At 46.7% G+C, this 22,378-nt stretch overlaps 2 protein-coding genes across 3 annotated transcripts in view; both read right to left on the bottom strand.

Moving 5' to 3' along the window:
• Positions 1-22,378, bottom strand: part of si:dkey-119f1.1 (Structural maintenance of chromosomes protein 6-like) — a 201,691-nt gene that overhangs the window by 21,252 nt on the left and 158,061 nt on the right. The window lies entirely within an intron of this gene.
• fam110c (family with sequence similarity 110 member C) lies at positions 66-3,646 on the bottom strand. Its single transcript, XM_060042118.1, has one exon. It carries the CDS (start codon positions 3,437-3,439, stop codon positions 2,420-2,422), a length of 1,020 nt encoding a protein of 339 aa, XP_059898101.1. The 5' UTR covers positions 3,440-3,646; the 3' UTR covers positions 66-2,419.

Raw genomic sequence — 22,378 nt, 5'->3', positions numbered from 1 at the left:
TTGACCGTAGACTAGTATCACACAAAGTAACCGTCGTTTTTGTATGCGAATGAAACTCATGCAAGTCACAATGCAAGTTTTTATTTTAGAGAATATGTCAATTATAGGAATTAGTTATATTTTTAACGTTTTAACTCATTCAGCGCTTGATCAACATTGACACACACACACACACACACACACACACACACACACACACACACACACACACACACACACACACACACGTACGTGTACGTATACATACATACATACAAAATAATATTTATTTTTTAAACTTACAATGCACACTTTTTATTTGCAATGTATCAATTTAATTGGAATGTGTCACCAATGAATAAATATTCTGTATTATATTCATCATAATGGCAGAATAACTGAGATAATGGCAACATTCAATTATAATTCTTGTTACGACCCTCTGGTCTAGGGGAAAGTGGGGTAACATAAAGTTACTAAATAGTATAGACACTGGGTTTAAAGATGTAAACGAAAGATTTATTGGTACAACAAATGTATATCAAGCCCAAAATAGGTCAGGGACCTTAAACAAAATAATCTTTCGATCTTTCAACAGATCAACAGAAATACAATCGGTATGCCTAGCTCACCAGCTCCACAAAAACAGGAAAACAGGGGCAGCAACTGAGTGGCCGCTCACCCCGACCAGCTACCTACAGGAACGAACAAAGCATGAATACATCTTACCCAAAACACAAGGCCTAATATGGCCACGATAGGACAAGGCTGATGAAACACAATAAGTGGCCAATGGCCACAGTGGCAACAGACCACAGACAGTTAACAAGGTTAAGCTAACAGGCTGGGATATAAGGTTGAATGAGGGCAGCATCAGAAAGACCACAGGTGGAACCAACAAGGCCTTAGAACAGCCATATTCGTACTCCTAAAGATAATGAATAGGGAGGGGAAAACAGCAACCCAATTAATACACATGAACGTAACACTGCTATCTCGTGGCTGGCAAGTACATGATCTGAATGTTCTTAGCACTTCGGTACTTCGATACACAAATGCAATATTCAGGCCATAATTAGAATCACCAAAAATGTAGTGACTCCATGAAGTGCTCAACAAGCACGTTGCTAAAAAAACAAACACACACACACACAACAACACACACACACACACACACACACACACACACACACACACACACACACACACACACACACACACACACACACACACACACACACACAAACACAGCGCAAACCAGTGTAAGGAATAAATAAAAGAGCATTAAGTACACTAATTACAGATCAACTATAATAAAGGGATGAGGCTGTTTATTTTTGTTCCTTGGCTAAAGTCAAACGGGACAGGCAGGACATTGCTTGTCTAGAATTGAGTCACCTCTCTTGCTTGGCAGTGTAGTATTAATAGTTTCCATTGTTAAGGACTGTAAAGTTATCTGACACAAAGCATTGTATAGTTAAAGGAAAGGACTAAGGGGGAAGAACAAGGGGACCCAGGTAAAGCCATACCTTAAGCCAGGGGCTTTAGCACTATCACACTTTAACAGATCACCCAGCTGGGAGATTATTTTGATATAAATGCTGTTGGATAATCTAGACTGCACTGTGTGTGTGTGTGTGTGTGTGTGTGTGTGTGTGTGTGTGTGTGTGTGTGTGTGTGTGTGTGTGTGTGTGTGTGTGTGTGTGTGTGTGTGCATGCTAGGTGGGGGTGGGTGTGGTTTGCATGTTAGCGAATGACCACGATGTAACCTTTCTTTAAGATTTCTGTCACACTTCTCTCGCCTGGAGGGGAAAAAAATAGAAGGATGGATCAAAGTACAAGGAGGTGAGGTGAGGCACCCTAAACCCTGCATGCTGTCAAGCCTACAGCCCTTGCAAAAACATAATTTACCTAAATCATCATCTCTTTTAAAATAACTGCTGCCCTAAAGTGCTTCTTGGAATAATTTGTCATTTTGAACAGACTGCTGTAGTTTAAAAGAAGCATGGTATTGTTTTGGTATTTTGAATCCCTAAAACCTAATGTCCTCTGTGAACATTCTCAATCTGGTGCATGTTCTATTAAGATAAAAGGACGAATATATTCATTGAGGTAAAAACTATTCTGAAAGCTGCTATAGTACTTTCTTTGAAAGTGTCATTGAATAATTATGTCAAAAGTGACATTTGTAGTTGTATGTCCCTGCACATACAATACAATAGTTTTTGCAATACAAAAACAACGAATGGGTAGAAGACACAGTGCAAACATAATGAAGGCCATAAACCGAGATCAGATTGATGATGATGAGTCTTCAAACAGGCTATAATTTTTTTAATATTTCACGATTATTGCCAATGAAGTATGAAGTTCCAACATTTCACTTAATATTGAAGGTAACATTTGGCAACTATTTCAAATAAAACAAGTATTAAAGAAGTTAATCAAGCTCTCGTAACTTTTTCCCAGTCTCTTGGGCATTTTTGCAACTGTACAGCCATTTGATAACCCTGGCGTTGCGCTCAATGACCGAAGTCCCCTGGTGAATCTTCTCCCCCAGCTCTTCCTCCAGTAGCCCGTCACTATTCCCGCTGTTCCTGGAGAAGCCACCGTCGGAGGTAGAGACACTGTCTCTTCGGATAGCCACTTCCTCTGAGTGCACTGAAAAGTTCTCCTTTCCCAAAGACTTGATCATCTCGCCATCCAGGCCGCAGTACTGGAAGAAACCATCAAAATCTGCAAAGTTTTTGGAATACCTGGAGCTGATGTCAGAGTGGGAGCGGCTGACCCCCTTGGATGACCTCTTCTTCACCTCGGCCAGTCTATTGTGAATGGGTTTGCTCAAAACACTGTTTGTACCCGCTTTGTCCGTAGCGTTGCTGTGTTGTTGCGCAATTTGTGTTAAAGATTTCCCAGATTGATTACCAACCGCACCTGAGACCCGTTCTGTTGTAATCCCCTCAGTTAATTCGTTCCCCTCTGATGTGCCATCTGTTGCTTCAAGTAAGTGGCAATTTCGATCCGCATTGCCATGAAGTAACCTGTTTCCCAGATTCTGTTTATTCCTCACACGGGTCGACGACCCATTCAGTAGGTCACATTTATGTCGGTAAAGTAATAAGGAATCCGGGCGTTTTTTAGAGCTGGATCGTCGAACCACGCTGTCCAGTTCTGGTGGACGTACTGGCTCCTCAACCGCAGGATTTCCAGTCCGTCTTGAGCCTTTGGAGCGGTTTGAAGAACCATTACTGCTCACAGAGGCTGATCCAATGTGTATAACTGGCAGTTGTGTTGCGTTGACGACCTGTAGACTCTTAACATATATTGGTTTGCTTGCCGCTAGCCTTTCTACCGCACTCATTCCCCCTTTGCTCTCGCTCTCCAGTTCCATTTGTTTGCGAAGGAATTCCGGTCCTTTCTGGTAAACCCTTGTGGTGTCCACCTCCTTACTGGCCTCCATAATGTCTTAATCAATGCGATCCAAAGTATCCCCGCTCCGATGGGAAAGGTGTGTTTTCTGTGTTCACCTCGAAAGATGTGTCTGCTCAGAATTCCACAACCAGCCTGCTCTCTGCCCAAACTCGTCTCTCGACAGAGAGCCCTTTCCTTGTTTTTTCTTTTTCTTTTTTCTATTGTACCACGCAGCACGCCGCTCCAGCCGTCCCACGTTGAGCGAGTTTTAACCAAACACAAGCCTGGGCAAAGTACACCTGATAAGATCTCAGGCAGGATTTGTTAAAGTTGACACAGTTTCTTTTCACTCTGGCGGTGGTCGCCCGCATAACACACAATTCTCTTTTTTTCCCAAGGAAAGTGAGAAGGTCTCTGACCTTCCCCTGCAGGTACAGATCAGGTCTTCCTCATAGCCACATAGCTTGGTTTACACTTTCAGTGGGTTGTCCCTAATCATTACATCTGCATTGGTTATTTGTATTGATGATGTTTGTCAACATTTTGCTTTGATTGGCTGTCTTAACCGGGGAAGGAAAATACAGCTGGGGATTGGACACAGATAAAGGTAATTTATCATTGATGGCTGTGTTTGTCAACACAAATAGCCCTGCAATGATTCACAAAGCATCATTAAATGTGTGGAAATAAAAGGCATCGCAATAAATCAATCGAAAGTAATTGGAAAGAGATAGGAACATGGTCATATGGCCAATCAACCAGAGGACACCGTGGGATCGCTCTGTGAAAACCTGGAATCTCTGCCAAAAGGGGGCCAGGCACAGAGGTGTAACCCTAACCCCAGGTTGAGGGTGATGCCTGGGGTAACTAACCCTAACCCCAGGTTGATGGTGATGCCTGGGGTAACTAACCATAACCCCAGGTTGAGGGTGATGCCTGGGGTAACTAACCATAACCCCAGGTTGAGGGTGATGCCTGGGGTAACTAACCATAACCCCAGGTTGAGGGTGATGCCTGGGGTAACTAACCCTAACCCTAACCCCAGGTTGAAGGTGATGCCTGGGGTAACTAACCCTAACCCCAGGTTGAGGGTGATGCTTGGGGTGACTAACCCTAACCCTAACCCCAGGGCTAGGGTTTCTCCATTCTCCTTTTTGGTTTGGTGATAAAGTCTGGGGAAATTTTTTGCTAAAAATCTCAGAGGTGGGTGAGAGGTCACGAGATGGAGCCTTATTTTAGGATTTTTTAGTTGCTTCCTCTATTGCTAGAGCCCCAAAATGTATAATCATACTTTTCCTTGAGTCAATCAGCCCGTTCACACATTGTGAGGACCTGTGCTGTTCCCCCACGGACCCGCACTCCGCAGTGTTCCTGCAGTTCATGTGTTTGGGGGAGTGGCCTTGGGAAGCGCACGTTCATGTGTTTGGGGAGTGGCCTTGGGCAGCGCTCGTTCATGTGTTTGGGGGAGTGGTCTTGAAGGGACACCTGAAGGAAGGGGTTTGGATTTTTTTCTGTTGAATGCTTAAATTCTTTGTCTAGACTGACAGTAAGAATTGTATAAATGTAAGAGTTTTGAGAAGACACAAAACAATATGTTAGGCCCTCCCGACCAAGAAGAAAAGGAAACTTAAACCAAGAAAAAGGAGAAATCAATAAAGGGCACTATTTTAACGGTCTGAAGAGCAAGTTAGAAGTACGAAATGCAAATAGCTTTGTGGGCGGATCTCTGGCGCTGTTTCTATTTAAGAGGCGGATAAATTACGCCTGCACCCGTACGTGTATTTTATGGCGTAACATGCAATAAACCAATGATAGTTCCATCTCCCATCCCCTTTAACGATCCATGAGCTCATTTGAACCTGAGAAGTTTATATTTTGCAGTCTCTGCTGAAACCGATGCATGACCACAGGATTTTCAAACTTCAAAAGGCTTAGTTTATGGCTAAATAATATGGCCTAATTCACACATGGATAGCCTTTTCTTCAACAACTTCAGAAACACTGAGTCGGCATTTAAATTTCGGCAAAGAGAACTTAACACACAATGATATGCGGCAATACATTAAAAAACATTGTTTCTTACCAGCAGTAGCAGTTCCTGGCCAAGCTCACCGGGAAGGCAAATATGAACGTGCATTCATGAACGCAGGCATTGTTCCAGCGTCTTTCAAGACTGCCAGAATAAAGCCTCTCCTCAAAAAACCAACTCTTAATGCCACCGACATTAGGGTGCATCAAATTTCAATGGAAATTATTTAATTTCAAAATATCAATTTGGCTGGCATTGCACTTTGTTCCAATGAACATAAAAGTGACTTTTGCAAAGTTTTGAGGAATTCCATTGAGATTTAGGGGTGGCACCTAACACATGGCACCTAACACATGCAAAATTTCGAAAAATGTGCAATTTTTACTCTAATTGCCTAAAGGTTGACCTGGAAATGTTGAGTACAGTGAACTTTTACACAGTTGCATGTTCAATAGGGTTACCAAAGTAAAAGTTGTTTGTTTGCCCTTTGGGCAACTTGGGCATTTCTCAGAATTCAACTTTCAAGATTCTCCATTAATTTGTTTTATAGACTAAATGAATGGAGTTCAATGGGACATGTTCACGTGGTCTTACCCTGAATTTTGTGCAGCAGTGATGGATGTAGGACAAACACAAAGTTTAATTGACTATATTGTTAAACACAAGGGGTGATGCTGACACACTTAAAAGAACAAACCCTCTCTAGTGGCTTACTCACTGGCTACTAACAGTACCTAATGGTAAGAGCTGACACTAACTAAACTTCAAACTTAATTGCTCAGTCTGTGCCAGAGTCTGCTCCACTAAGCAACATCACCTGGGAGAAAGAGAGAGGAAATGGATCCTGAACTCTGAACCTAGCCAGTGCATCTCCCCCCAGATATGCCTCCCACCCACCGCCCTAGAGTAACCGTCCTATTCAGGGATTAGCTTGCGTTTTTAGCGGTGGAGGTTCTGCTGTTGGTGCTGCTCCTCCCTTGCCACTGCGACGAAGTCGGATGTGAGCTTGACGCCACACTTGGCACAGTCATTGACCACGTTCATTGCACGTACATTGACCTCACTTAATTGAACGCAGCATTAATGTGCAGTTGGTGCATTCGAAAGCAGCAATCCTTATTGGCGAGGTCAGCCAAGCTGGTGATTGGCAAGAGGGTGGGGAACTTTGGCTTGACAAAGCCAGTGCCAAAGCGCTGCCCAGGGATGTGCATGGGGAGATCAGCGGGCTTGTGCTACAAGATTGCTCTGGCAAGTGCACACTTGTCATCATTGGGCACCTTTCTGCTGAAGAGAGCCAGGGGTAGCATCTCAACAGTCAGGTACCAGCGATGCCTCTCCATCGCCTTGATCGCGGATGCTGCAATGCCCTCATCTACAGCCTTGTATGCCTGCAGGTGGTGGTAGAGTGTCAGGTCATTCCAGGCAGCATCTACAGCTTTCTCGCAGGTCAACCACCACTTTGCATAGATGTGTCTAATGAAAATGGCAAATGCCCGAATCTTCGGCACCTGCTGCCGCGTGTGGTGATTGTGCCCTGGGGAAGCAACTCGATGTGCTTCTCCATCAAAGCCAGCTTGAGTGTATAGAGCAGCTTGGCCATCCATCGTGCCTTGTGGAGCGCTCCCGGCTATTGGAAGGTCACTGCAGTCTGCTCTTCACCATCTGCATCCAGATACACAAGACACAGCTGCACAAACTCATGGTAGTCACCTCGCTTGTGGTCAGTGACTTATTTTGCTCTTTGCGTCTTGCTCGGTGAGCTGTTTCGTAAGATGCAGAGAGAGTCTAAATTCACCGCCTGACACTGCAACAAGGCCACGTGTGAATGCAGCCTGTTGCATTGGTGACATCCTCAACCTTGTAGCCAATGACACGACACTTGGTCGGCTAAGGAAGTCAGGTGGAATTAAGACGTTTGTTCCAGTCTTCTTATGCTTGTGGGATGGCTCAGATGGTGGAAAGACTGTGTCAGTATCCTCCTCTGACTCCTCATCACTCTCCGACTCCAAGCTTGACATTGCCGTCATCTCCTCCAGCTCCTTTACACAGCCGGCTGTTTGGCTGCAGCGGCACCTTGACGCTCCTCTCACTGCTTCACCTTGAGCTGCAGCTTTTTGTCCAATACACCAGGGGTTCTTAACCTTTTTGACCTTGAGGCCCAATTTTTAAAGTACAAAGTGGCCCGGGGCCCACAAAATATTAACACTGTATAGGTTTAACTGACCTCACTCTCGGTTTAATTTGTATTCAATAATAAACCCAATCCACTTACTGTTTAACAAGCAAAAACCTTGTAAAATAAAATGAAATGATAAAATGGGATCATCACAAAGACTTTTATTATGTGTATGTAACTCATACTGTATCATGACACTGAACAGGCTGATAATTCCTGGACCAAATCAGGCTGTGAAAAGAACATTTTCAAGAATCAAGTCAGGATTTTTAATAATAATAATAAAAAATACTAATATTAGGATTTTACTTTAAATTAAAAAAAAAGGGGGTGATCAAATAAATGCATTCAAATAATATAAATCTATTTTTAAATTAAATAAACTGTAAATAAAATTGAAATAAAGTGCAAATTAAACTATAGCCTTATAATCTGCAAAGCCATTTGAAAATTGCTTCAGCAGTCTCCATTTTTTCATGACAGAAGAATCTTTATATCTGTGACAAATGAACAATGACACAAATAATAACAACAATGAACAACAACTCCCTTTTTAACTTCACCTCTTAATGAGACACTTGGGCCTGCCTCTGAGACATAATCAGATCCAGTCTGGGCGGAATGGGAGAAAGGCTCACTCTCAGAGTAGCCTCCAGTGTTGCTCTGAGTCTGTTTCGGGCTTTGGTCTTAGTTGTGGCCACAATGGAGAACCCTGATTCACACAGGTACGTAGTTGTGAATGGGAGCAGGAGTTTCACAGCCCTCAGTGCAAGACATGGGTACTCCTTTGAGACTGCAATCCAGAAGGAGCCCAGGTCCAGTTTGCCCCGCTGCAGCTTTAAAGTGCTGTCATTGGAAACTTCCAGAAGCTGGGATTCCAGGTGTGAGGGCAAAGCAAAATCACTTGCAGTGGGGTCCAATGCAAATGGGTCCAAAATCCACATGTTTCCCTCTCTGGGATCCTCAGGAAAGTAGTCACCAAATTTCTCTGCCAGTTGTGAGAGGTGCTGGGAGACTGAGTCACTGATATTGACATGAGGGGAGTTTTCCAAAATGTCAGACAAAAGTGGAAACATGTCCATCCTCTTTTCCTGGGCCCTCTTGGTCCACAAAGCAAGTTTCCTCTTGAAAGCTTCAACTTTGTCTGCAACAAAAAATATGTTGCTGTTTCTTCCTTGAAGTGAGGTGTTCAGTTGGTTCAGTAGTGAAAAAATGTCACAGAGGTAGGCAAGTTTTGCTGTGAACATTGTGTCAGCATAGTAATGTGCAAGATGAGATTTTTTCTCAGTGAGAAAAGAGAAGACCTCATTCCTCAGTTCAAACAAACGATTGAGGACCAGTCCTCTTGAGAGCCATCTCACTTCACTGTGATATAGCAGCTGGACATGATCTGCTTCTATGTCCTCACAAAGCTTAGCAAAACATCTGGAGTTCACTGCATTGTTTTTAATAAAGTTTATGGTTTTCACACTTACATCCATCACCTGGTGGAGATCTGGTGACATCTTTTTTGCTGCAAGGCTTTCGCGGTGGAGAAAACAGTGTGTCCATTTAGCTTCTGGTGCACGATCAAGTATCTGTCTAATGACACCATGATGCCTGCCAGTCATTGATGCTGCACCGTCGCTGCACACCCCGACGCAGTTCTGCCAGTCCAGGCCGTTCTCAGTGAAGTAGTTATCCATGCAGCGGAAACATTCCTGAGCCGTAGTGCGTGTTGGTAGCTCTCCACAAAACAGTATGTCTTCGTGCAAACTACTGTCCCAGCGATAGCGAACAAAAACTAGCAGCAGTGCAGCATTCGTGACATCCGTGGACTCGTCTAGTTGCAAAGAAAAAAAAGGGCTACTTTTTATTCTTTCTATAAGTTGATGCTGTATGTCTGAGGCCATGTCTGCGATACGGTGACTCACAGTGTCGTTTGAGAGTGGGATGGTCAGCAGCTTTTTTGCAGCGGCCTCTCCGATCATCTCACGGCACATATCAACAGCGGCAGGCAGAACCAACTCCTCCGCTATGGTGAATGCCTTCTTAGTCTGTGCAACACGTCTGGCTACGAGGTAGCTCGCTTTCAATGCACATTTAGGGTTGCTCGTCAGTGACACGACAGACCTTTTCTGCATCTGCAGTCCACTCTCCTTCCTCTTAAAATAATCCACCGGCTTTCCCACGAGCATCGGGTGCTTGGTCTCTAGATGCCGCAGATCTAGTTTTGAGGGCTTGAGGGCTTCGTTGGACAGCATTAGCCCACACTCCACACACTGGGCTTTTGGCACTGCCTCTGTTCCTCCATTTACGAAACCGTATTTAATGAAGTCGACATTGTATTTCCGCAAAAACTTTGTCTTTTGGGTGGAGGGGTCAGGATGTTCGTCGTCATGTTTTCTTTTAAAAAACGTATCCATATTTGCCGCAGCGAGCGAACTTGAAGAAGACTCTTCTTCTCTGTGTATTCCCGCTTCCACAACTGCGTGATGCATTACCGCCACCGCGTGGTCGAAAACGGCATTGTAAGTTACCGAGCGTCTCATGCGTAACATATCTCTGTCTTCACTTGATAATCTACAAAGTCCCGCGGCCCTTGGGGCCCACAGGTGCAAAACTGAAAGCTTTTCGCGGCCCTCTAGGGGGCGCTGGCGGCCCAAGTTTGGGCCGCGGCCCTATGGTTAAGAATCACTGCAATACACCATATGTGGCCACTCTGTCAGTCTTCATGCTGGCCAAGAAAGCTAGGTCTTCTGGGTTATCAATCAGGTTTTCGACCTTTGGAGGCCACAACGAAAATGTGACATCAAGTCTTCACTCCATGGCCAGGGAGATTTTCAGCAGCTTGTTGTTAGCATTGACTAAGTCTACCATCTTGTGGCACGCTTGTGTGTGCCAATACCTATTAATACAACTTGATGACACAATGACAGAACTACAGATATGATAGTAATGTGTAATATTGCATACCCAACACAGAAAGATCACCTCAAACAGAAAGATCACCTCAGTTTTCTTGAGCTGTAGTATTGTTTACCTCAGATCTCCATGGCGACCATTGAGCACTGTTAACCACTTTATCCAACAAAAACAGATGTGTGGTGGCCCCCCTAAATCATCATGTACTGGAAAAATATTTTGCATATGTTGTTTCTACATATATTGGAACACTTATAGCACCCAGCCATATCAAAATTCAAGAATTGTGTTTTTTGATGCACCCTAACCGACATCCAGAACTACAGATCGGTATCTCTTCTTTCATTCCTCTCTAAAACACTGGAACGTGCCATTGCTAACCAACTGTCCTCCTATCTCTCATCTAACAACCTGCTTGACCCTCACCAGTCAGGCTTCAAGAAGGCACACTCCACTGAGACGGCTCTCCTCGCGTTGACTGAGTCCCTCCGTGCTGCCAGAGCCTCGTCCCTCTCTTTGGTTCTCATTCTCCTCGACCTGTCCGCAGAATTTGACACGGTGAACCACCAGATCCTCCTTGCCACTCTTGCTGAATTTGGCATTGCTGAATCTGCTCTTTCCTGGTTCACATCCTACCTGACGAACCGCACCTATCAAGTAACATGCAATGGCTCCTTGTCCAAACCTTGCATGCTTGAAACTGGTGTCCCTCAAGGCTCTGTACTGGGGCCTCTTCTGTTCTCCCTCTATACCAGGGCTGTTTCCCAATGTGAAGGCTGCAGCCTTGCTAGGACGCGTCCTTGCTAGTCGCGTCCTATGAAGATGAGACTAGAATGCTAGCTCGAGTGCTTCCTAGCGTTCGGACTTTGGAATGACTCGCTAGTGTGGAAGCGCTTCCGCTTTTTAATACTGCGTTTGCGCTTGTAAACACATGTGCGCTTATGAATAAAACATGGCAGCAATCAAGCTGATCGATATTTATTTGACTTTTGTCTGTTATGAATGCGGTCATGTCTCCTTCGCATGGAGCCTCTTTGAGGAAGTCACAAAAGTGTCGGGGTTCTATGACGTAGCGTCCTTAAAAGGGCGGACGTTGAGTATGCTTCCTTGACATTGGGAAACAGCCCAGATCTCTGGGCTCGGTAATTACATCACATGGCTTTTCCTATCACTGCTATGCTGACGACACTCAGCTTTTTCTCTCTTTCCCCTCATCTGATAATGCCCTGATTGCAACATGCATATCGGAATGTCTGGCGGACGTCAGCACCTGGACAACTGCCCATCACCTGAGGCTTAACCTCAACAAAACCAACCTCCTCCTAATCCCAGGGAAAGATAGCCCACACATGGACTTACTAGTCACCGTTGAGAACATCACTGTATCTCCTTCTCCTACTGCCAGAAACCTCAGTGTGGTATTGGACTATCAGTTATGCTGCACCGCAAACATCACTGCGGTGGCCCGATCCTGCAGATTTGCACTTTTCAACATCTACAGTATCCGGCCCTTCCTCACAAGGGAAGCAGCTCTGATTCTAGTCCAATCACTGGTCATCTCCCGCCTCGACTACTGCAACTCACTCCTGGCTGGACTTCCTGCCTCTGCGATTAAACCCTTGCAGGGCATCCAGAATGCGGCAGCACGCCTCGTGTTCAACCTACCGAAGTTCTCCCATGTGACTCCCCTCTTCCGGGACCGCCACTGGCTCCCTGTAGTAGCTCGCATCAAATTTAAAACGATGGTACTGGCATACAAGGCAGTCGATGGAACTGCCCCTGCCTACCTCCAAGCATTGGTAAAGCCACACACCTCAGCTCGATCCCTCCGCTCAACTACCTCAGCTGGACGTCTGGTACCGCCATCGCTAAGAGCAAGCAAAGGTCGATCAGCAAAGTCACAACTTTTCTCGGTTTTGGGACCTCAGTGGTGGAACGAGCTCCCTGCCGTTCTCAAGACCGCAGAGTCGCTCACTATCTTCCGAAAAAGGCTCAAGACTCACCTGTTCAGAGTCCACCTCGACTCTGCATAGCCACCCTCCCCCTTCTGGCCTCCATTGTACATTGTATTGTGTTGTATTGTATTATAGTACTTAACTGTGTAGCAATGTTGTGTAGCAACATTGTATTGTATTGTGTTGTATAGTACTTAACTGTGTAGCAACTGCAGTAGCTGCTATCATTGCTGTAACACGGGGAATTGGTTAGCCTAGCAATTGTTGTACTTGCACTTGGTTCTATGAACATCCTTGCTGTACCGACAGCGATATATTGTTGCACTTCTTATGACAAATGTACTTATTGTAAGTCGCTTTGGATAAAAGCGTCTGCTAAATGTAAATGTAAATTGCACTGTCTTGCTTTGCATGCAACACAATGTAATGTTGTGTTGTTTGTTTTCGAGCCAGTTTTCTAAAGAGGCTAATGTAGCTAACGATAAACAACGACTAGCGAATTTCATGACACAATCACAAAGTTGAATGGGAACGCTATAAGTGCTCCGAGACCGGAAATGACGTCCCAAGTGCAACTCGGAAGGCTGGTGTCCAAGGCATCTGGGGGGGCACTCACACTAGGCAAAGTTGCCCTGTACCGTACTCAAGTAGGATTGCCCCCCGCTGTGCTGCTGGCCTGTGCTCACACTAGGCAATCTCAACTGGGCCTGATTACGGTTGCCTGTTGTACATACGTCATTACTAGTGATGGATTTAATGATTATTTTCCTTGATTCAGTTCGCCAAGAAGACTCGTTCAGAATCGTTTGTTCGTTCATGTAGTCGAGTTTCCAGTAGCAGTGAGTCGATTTATGGAATGCACGGTTCTCAGCTGAGTCAGTCAGACTCAGCTCCTCCCTCAATCGCATTCTCAAACGATCGTGGAAGTCGGACATCAATCAACACAACATTACAACTTTAACGAAACGCAGTGGGATGGGGCGGAGTAGTTGATTATTGGATGTTTAACATATCAGCAAGATAAGACTTGATTTAGTAATGATGGTGGGGGTCCAGGGTGGAGAATGAACCATGAAAGAATGAGAAAGATTGACAAGACATTAAAATATTTGATTAAGCTGGCATGACAAAGAAAGTATAAAAACATGCATTTACCCTTTCACTGATATTGAATCGTATTATCGTACACTCGCTCACTAAGCCTCTTCCCTCTTCACCACTCACAGTCAGTGAATGAACAACAAGTCAGCGACTAGTGGGTCTGGGAGGAGTCGAGTCTGAGATCGAACGAGACGAACGAGACACACGAGAGAGAATAATCATTTTGGTTCGTTCTTGTTAAAGATTCGTTCATTTGAACTGATTCGGTCGCCAATGACCCATCACTAGTCATCCCGTCGTAATACGCAATCACCAAGCGTCCGCTGTAGTAGAACAACAATGGAGAACAACAAAGAGAACACAATAGGCACATTACTGACTTTGTGGCTTATTTGGAGCCGTTCTACTCAGATAGCCCTCTCTCCACTGAGCGTTTTTACAATGCCAAATATGCCGTTTTAGGCATGCCATTTTTGATGGCTCCAAGGTTCCAGGGGGCGCTTGGGTAAGGTGTTGCTGCGCGGTCTCCACAGAGACAACGCAGCGATATCATCATGAGCAATTCTAACTTGAGAGAAAGTGAAATCCGCAAGCTGCTGATCATGTGAGAGAAGGGGAGCAGTCATATTAAACAAAGACGTTGAAAGATGGTGCGATCTAGAGAGAGACGCAGAGTCAGTGTCAGGTCAAGCAAGGTCGGCAATAACTGACTATTAACGGTCTGATTACTGAGGTAATGTCACGCTCTTACTCGCTCTTGACGGTTGGCTCAGATTGGCGCGCTCTGGCTGTTCAAAAATGCACTCTTTGTTCCCGCCTTCCGGTTTAAATGCCGACCTTGACCTTGGAATTTCATGCACACATACCTATGAAACACTCTTACATTCACTATTGAAACGCTCTCACCGTCACTACTGAAATTACTGGTATGAATACTACATGTGAAACGCTTGCACATCCTCATGTAAGAGCATACATACATATAACTGAAAAACGTATTCATACATTTGAAACATTTATACAAATATGTGCTTGCATGAGTGTTTCAGATAGATACGTATAAATGTTTCACTTGTATGAATGTAAGCATTTCATATGTATGTGTATATGCCACAGAGGTATGTATGTATGCGTGTGTGTTTCTCATATGTATGTGTAAGTGTTTCAGACGAGTATGTATGTATGTGTGAGTGTTTCAGTAGTGAGTGTAAGAGTGTTTCATAGGTATGTGTGTGAGAGTGTCTCAATTAGTTATGTCCTAAACGGCCCCTCATACGCAGCACCAGACTTCCACTCCCTGATCCTTGAAGCCTTCCACTCCCTGATCCTGCACTTCGCGCCCAAGCACACTGGGTTTTCATACCATGGCATGTATAGCAGGTCAGTGCTGTCCAATGGAATAACAATGCCGTATTTTATCATACATACACCAGGTTTCGAAAGTGTTCTCAAATGTGTTATTCTGTAGGCTTCTCTTAGCGGCGCTGCATTACAACTGTAATGCGAACAGAGAGACCGCACGAAGAAGCGATGGTTTGGAGAGGTATAGCGTGCGATATCCACGTTTCAGAAAAGGTGCCTGGGTAGTTGTTCCCATCAAAGAGAAGGCCTCATACGGTAGGCAGTGTCATGCAGTTCTATCATATTTTGACATTTGCGCACAAGACATCTGACATTGATCTTTATACAGTATTTTATCATTATTATGTATGCAGGTTATGCAACGTCATTAATCGAGGCCCTTCGGGAAAGCTACATGGATTCACCCAAGGCTCTTCAAGAGGTTAGCGCCAATTTGTCAGCCTGTGCACCTGCCCCCATCGCCAAATCCTTCCAACAAATTCCCAAGGAGGAGGCCGTCAGCCTCCATCTAGCCTCCTTGTAGCAGTCACGCTACAAAAAATGTAATTAGAATTTTTTTTTGTATATGTATATATGTATATAGTAAGTATATGTTATTTTATTTGGTGGTGGTTTTCTGTATGCCGCATGTTTTGTTTTCTCTTTGTGTGCCGTTTATTGCTTGTTCTATTTCATTCTTACTGACCGCCAGAGGCAGTGCTTAACACTGGATGTTATCCATCGCGCATGCGCAGGTCGAGTATTTAATATCAACAAAGTCACACGTGACCGGGGATGACGTCGGGCCGCCCGTCTATATAAGGCCACGTCACTCTCCAAGATGTCCCTTGTATCTTCTCGCAGTAGCGAATACAGGTTTAGAGAAAGAAATAAGCTTGAATAAAAGCAATATAAGCCGGTGACTCTTTGCTGGTAGCCCTGCAACCGCATGGTTGGAGCCACAAATTCGTCCTCCAAGGGCTGCGATTAGTCACGCTCGGCTTTGTTTTGAACGCCGCATACCGGTGTTTTCGCCGGTGAGCTCGGCTCACGCTAGACTAACACAGCGTCTTCATCAGCTGTAGCGAAGGCTGCTAAGGTAAGTATTCTCTCTGTGTTAGCTTTAATGTTAAGTAAGATAAGGGGATTCTGTTTTCGGCACCCGCTTAAGCTTACGTTTTGTTTTGTTTGCCTCGCTGCATCGGAGATTGCCATTACCGGCGTCTGCTGCCTTTTGTGGCAACTTTCGTTAAAGTTAATTAAAGGCTCCCAGAGTGTTTTCGCTCGTTAGAGCGTGTACTCCCTTATTTGGAATTAAAGAGCAGAAGCTCCCCATTACGGTTGAGGCTAATGGGTAAATAAGAAAAATTTATTCATTTTGAAAAAAAACAGAACTCTGTTTTAGTTTGAGTTTCTTACGTTGAGCAGTTTGCTGCACTTTTGTTAAATAATTACTGTTGGGTGCTTTCGCCCATTAGTAACTACTTTACTCTGGGAAAATACTATTTTTTGATAGCTTATTTCCCCCAACATGTTAGGCTCACATGGTTGCCGCACTTGCATGGCTCCACTGCTAGCCCTAGATGGGCATGATGAATGCCCCGCATGCCTCGGTGTGGTCCACCTGAGAGAGGGGCTGTCCGACAGTCAGTGTATGAATTGCAGTTTCATGCCACATGGGCTGAAAGTGGCAAGACTAGCCGAGGTGGAAGGACCTCAGGTTGAAGGTGAGCTTCCCCCGCCTGGAAGAGAACCAGTGGTACAAGTACGCTCCCCACCCAGGGCTGCCCCGCCCAGGAAGAAGGCTAGGAAGGCTGACGGTTATGCTGCCAAAGCTAGTGTGGACAAGCTAGTGTCAGAGTTCGCTGAGATTAAGAGTTTGCTCTATAACCTTCAGCCAGTCAGGTTGGCGTCAATCTCTCAGGCTGAGGCTCCAACTACACCAGAATGGGACGGAGATGCTCTGTCTACGAGGGCTTCCTGTAGCCAGTTCTATGAAGACAGGCCGGGACAGGGCGAGGTAGAGGCTTCTACCCAGGCTTCTGAAGGCGGCTCCCAACATGTAGGGAGTGGGTCTAGGGCAGGCTCAGAAGCTTCCCCGGCCACGGTTAAGCCAGTGGTCCGAATGGCACTGGCACGCTTAGGGTTGGATGAGGCTCCAGCAGATATCACTCCAGCTAGTGCATTCTTTAGGCGTGTCCCGCCACAAGATACTTTTTCTGTGCCTCCCTCCCAGCCATATATTGAGGAGCTTCACAGATGCTGGCCAGACCCCAGATCTCTATCTCATCACACCAGTGACAGCAGGGCCTTGGCTTCAATGCAGAATGCCAGCAAGCATGGACTTGACCGAATGCCAGCCGTAGAGCCGACCATTGCCTCCCTCATTGTGGCACCAGAGGAGGTGTTGAGGCCGAATGCTCGCTGTCCCAGGCCACAGTGTCGCATCACTGATGACCTGTTAACAAAGTGCTACGACACAGCGGCACGTATGGGCCGTATCGGGAACTCCTTGTCCCATTTGATATTGGCCCTGTCTCAGTCCTTGCAATCATCCAGTGCAGATGCTTCAGTGCAGAGTCTAAGTGACACGTCTTTGCAGGCATTTGCCTTCATGACCAGAGAGCTTGGTAGGCTGATGGCGTCGCTTACGCTGGCTCGCCGCCAGGTATGGCTGGCCCAGTCCCCATTATCAGAGCCATGCCGGAGGACCCTTCGCACTCTCCCCGTAGTTCCGGGAGAGCTGTTTGGCCCAGCAGCACAACAGGCCTTGGATCGTGGCATCCAGGCTAACCAGACACGGCAGCAGTTTGCTAGCCTTCGGGGAGCTGCATCCCAACCGAGGCAGCAGCCTCCACAAGGTTATGGCACCAATCGTCCTCTGCCGCTAGCACGTCCTAGTGGTTATTCCAGGACCTCACCAGCTCCTGAGCGACCCTATCAACCCCGTCGGGCTCCCACAAGGCCAGCACCACAGGCACAGAGGGGTCGGGGGTCGGGGTTTCCCCCCTCCAGGCCCCCAAGAGGGCGTGGGGGCAGGTACTGACGGCTCATGGCCGGGCGTCGGGCGCTTCACCCAGCAGCACCTAATCTGCTGGGGAAGTTGCACTACAGACCCTTGGGTGGTGACCACGCTTTCCCAAGGGTACAATCTCCAATTCCGACGCTGGCCCCCAGTTTTCAGGGGGATCAGACTGACTACAGTCAGCGATCCCACAAGGCGACAGGCCCTCAGCCAGGAGGTATCCACCCTCCTGGAGAAGAAGGCCATCGAGATCGTAGATCCTCAGACACAGCAAGGTGGGTTTTACTCAGTGTATTTTTTAGTTCCAAAAAAAGAGGGTGGGTTTCGCCCTATACTGGACTTACGAGGGCTGAACAGTTTTCTGAAAGTATTGCCCTTTCACATGCTAAAGACAGCGGAAGTGCTCCAGGCCGTCGCACGGCAAAGCTGGTTCACATCAATAGATCTAAAGGATGCATACTTTCACGTTCCGATAGCACCACATCACAGGCCATACCTGCGCTTTGCATTCGAAGGGCGGGCCTACCAGTACAGGGTCCTCCCATTCGGGTTATCCCTAGCCCCACGGATCTTCACAAGGTGCATGCGGGCAGCGCTCGCACCAATGCAAGCCACCGGAATACAAATCCTCCCTTATCTGGACGATTGGCTTATTTGCGCTCCAACCCGGCAACAGGCAGAGCAGGACACCACAGCCCTCCTAGGCCATGTGGGAAGGTTGGGTCTTACAGTCAACTACGGCAAAAGTTGTCTAATACCCAGCCAACAGGTATTGTTCCTTGGCATAACCCTGGACTCCGTCCAAATGCTTGCCTTCCCGTCTCCACGGCGGGTAGAGGCCATACTCCAGATCCTCCTGCATTTTCGGGAGGACAGGAGGGTAAGGTACAGCCTTTTTCTCAGGCTGTTGGGAATGTTGACGTCAGTAACGTCAATAGTGCCACTGGGCCTCCTTCACTTGCGGCCGTTCCAAGTTTGGACCAATGGCCTCCACTTAGATCCAAGGTTGCACGGATCCAGGAAGGTCAGGGTGTCCAGTCAATGCCTCCTGGCATTACAACCCTGGAGACGCAGGGCATATCTTGCCAAAGGTGTCGCACTAGGTTCGATCCCCTCACGCCGCGAAGTCGTGGTGACCGATGCTTCGCTCTCTGGCTGGGGGGCAGTGTGGCAGCACAGGGCAGTGAGAGGGCTTTGGAGTGCGCCGCACAGGACACAGCACATAAATGTGCTCGAGCTCCGTGCTATTTATTTAGCGCTCCACCAATTCCTGCCATATTTGAGGGGCAGACATGTTCTGGTACGATGCGACAACAAGTCAGCTGTCTACAATGTGAACCACCAAGGGGGCACAAGGTCGGCTCAGTCATTACAGGTTGCACAGCAACTTCTTGTATGGGCTCTCCCTTACTTTTCCAGCCTCAGGGCTATGTACCTTCCAGGGCCACAGAATACGGTGGCAGACTTTCTTTCACGCCAGAAACCTCCGTCGGGGGAGTGGCGACTCCACCCAGAGGTAGTAGAGGCAATTTGGAGCAAATACGGCACAGCAGAGGTAGACCTGTTTGCTTCAGAGTCCACAACACATTGCCCTCTCTGGTTCTCTCTGTCAGAGACGAGTCCGATGGGACAGGATGCCTTGGCACATCCATGGCCACGTCAACTTCTTTATGCCTTCCCGCCATTTCCACTGATAGGGTTAACTCTACACAGAGTTCAGAAGGGGAACCACAGACTCCTGCTGGTTGCCCCAAACTGGCCAGGGAGACCTTGGTTTCCAGTAATGTACAGGCTGCTAGACGGAGATCCATGGTGCCTGCCGAAGAGGCGGGACCTGCTCTCACAGCTGGCGGGCCACATCTGGCACCCCAGACCAGAGTGCCTGCAGCTATGGGTTTGGCCCTTGAGGGGCCTGATCCACTTATAATGGAATGCGACCAGGAGGTAGTTCAAACCATTATGGACTCAAGAGCTCCCTCCACCAGGGCACTTTATGCTAACAGGTGGAAGATATTTGCAAAGTGGTGTGAGGTACAGAAAGAGGTACCGGAGTGTTCCTCAGTGCCAATGATACTGCGTTTTTTGCAGTCCTTACTGGAAAGGAAGCTATCTGCTTCCACTTTAAGGGTCTATGTGGCTGCCATTTCATCCAGGCACATTAAGGTTGATAGCCGGACGGTGGGGTCTCATTCTTTGGTGACCCGATTTCTTAACGGAGCCCAGCGGAGGAACCCCCCACGGGCTGTCAAGGTTCCCTCATGGGACCTACCTCTGGTACTTGGAGCCCTCCGTCTCCCCCCGTTTGAGCCCCTGGACCAGGCGCCACTGAAATGGCTGTCGGCGAAGGTGGCCTTTCTTCTGGCGATCGTGTCAGCCAAGCGTGTGAGCGAGCTTCATGCGTTGTCAGTGAGTGAAGAGTGTATACGCTGGAACTCAGGGCACAGGGGTGGCACTGTGGCCTAACCCATCTTTTTTTCCAAAGAGGCTGTCTTCGGCCCACTATAATCAGGTCATAGAGCTAGCAGCTTATGGCCCCTCACACCCACCGGATGAGGAAGCTAGTTCAGCAGAACTACTCTGCCCGGTGAGAGCCTTGAGATGTTACATACAGGAAACTGCCGGTTTTCGTCAGTCTGATGGCCTGTTTGTCTGCTACGGGGGCCCGAGGAAGGGGCAAGCGCTGTCCAGACAGAGGCTTTCGAAGTGGGTGGTGGAGGTAATTGAGGAGGCATACAAGTCAAGAGCCTATGCCTCTTAAGATCAGAGGCCATTCCACCAGGAGTGTCTCCACCTCCTGGGCAGCACTACGAGGAGTGCCTCTAGGTGAGATTTGTGCCGCGGCCTCCTGGGCTTCAGCGTGCACCTTTGCCCGTTTTTACAGGGTCAATGTAGTTGCTCACCACGCAGTGGCTGCAGCTGTTATTCAGGAACCCTCAGGCCCTTCCTAATAGGTGGGTACAGGATTCCTCGTGACTACGTTGGTATTAGTCATCCAGTGTTAAGCACTGCCTCTGGCGGTCAGTAAGAATGAAATAGAACGAGACTTACGTATGTAACTACGGTTCTATGAATTCTGGATGACCGCCAGAGTTCTCCGTCACTCGGAATCTTGCGAGAAGATTCTGAAGGGACATCTTGGAGAGTGACGTGGCCTTATATAGACGGGCGGCCCGACGTCATCCCCGGTCACGTGTGACTTTGTTGATATTAAATACTCGACCTGCGCATGCGCGATGGATAACATCCAGTGTTAAGCACTGCCTCTGGCGGTCATCCAGAATTCATAGAACCGTAGTTACATACGTAACTCTCGTTTTTTTTTTATTGTTCCAGGAAGTTTATTATAACCCGACATTTTAACCCCTTGCGCTGACCCTAACATCTCTGTCGACTAACATTATCTCTTGGTTATTTATGGCTGTGACCCATTCATTCCTTTATCAGCATCACCATGGTTAACGCCTCACTGCATGTCGCATGTTTTGTTTTTATTGCTAGGTTTTTTACTTAGTTGTGTGCACAAATCATTCCTTTACAGCTCCATTTGCCCCATAATTCATAAAAAAAAAATTAAGAATCCGAAAGGGACCTCTGTGTGCGCTTTTCTCTTGGATCACTATGCGTCTGCTCTATGTCATATCATTGCATGTATGTGTCCGTGAGTGAGTGAGAACCATCAGCTGACCCTCAGGTAAGATCACACTATTGCAAGATTATTTTATGTTGGTTTCTTTGTGCCTAACCCTTTTTTTCTTGAGATTTGTTTACTTTATCAGGCCTTTCAACCTGTCCCTTTTTTCAGTAATCGATCCCCATTACTTGGGATGACCTAATAAACTGTTTTAATATGAATTCACGTTTAAGGGCGGTTGAGCGATCGCAACACAACAAGCATGAGTTAATTCTTGAACTGAAAAATAATTTTATTCATGTTGTACGTGCCAATATGGTTTTTATTCTTCATCCAAACGAGGCCATTGAAAGCCATGAAAGGTCTGGTCACCACTCTGAAATTGTTGCCTGATGGCTGAAACCAGACAGGAGGGTAGAGGCTTCCTTATATGCAGGCCAAGAACTCCATGAGCCCAGCGTATAGCCTGCCTGTATGCAGTGTACCGGTATTGCCTAGGGAAGTAGGTTGGACAATTATTATTTTTCATGCATGTTTATTGTCTATGCAACACATCTCTAGTCGCCTATAACTGTTTAAGTTGGTTCATAGGACTCAATAAAAAATAATGCTAAAGTAAACAAACAATTAACATGCCTGTGCGTGCTGGCTTGAAGGGGACCATGATCCTGCTTGAAATGTGTGTACGCTATCTTCAGCACAAACGGATTCAGGCAGCATGCCTCAAATCCTGGATGCTGAGTGAGGCATGTCACATCTGCTGGTCTTGGGCTGAGCTCCTCGACCAGCGACCAAAACGCACTCACTTCCCTACAGCACAAGCTCT

Source organism: Gadus macrocephalus, chromosome 21 (assembly GCF_031168955.1).
Source record: "Gadus macrocephalus chromosome 21, ASM3116895v1".
NCBI classification, from domain to species: Eukaryota; Metazoa; Chordata; class Actinopteri; order Gadiformes; family Gadidae; genus Gadus; species Gadus macrocephalus.
The sequence above is the reverse complement of the archived record's forward strand: the minus strand, read 5'-3'. Positions and strand labels throughout refer to the sequence as shown.

Coding starts and splice junctions, on each gene's coding strand:
- fam110c (XM_060042118.1), bottom strand. CDS start 3,439: ATGGAGGCCAGTAAGGAGGTGGACACCACAAGGGTTTACCAGAAAGGA.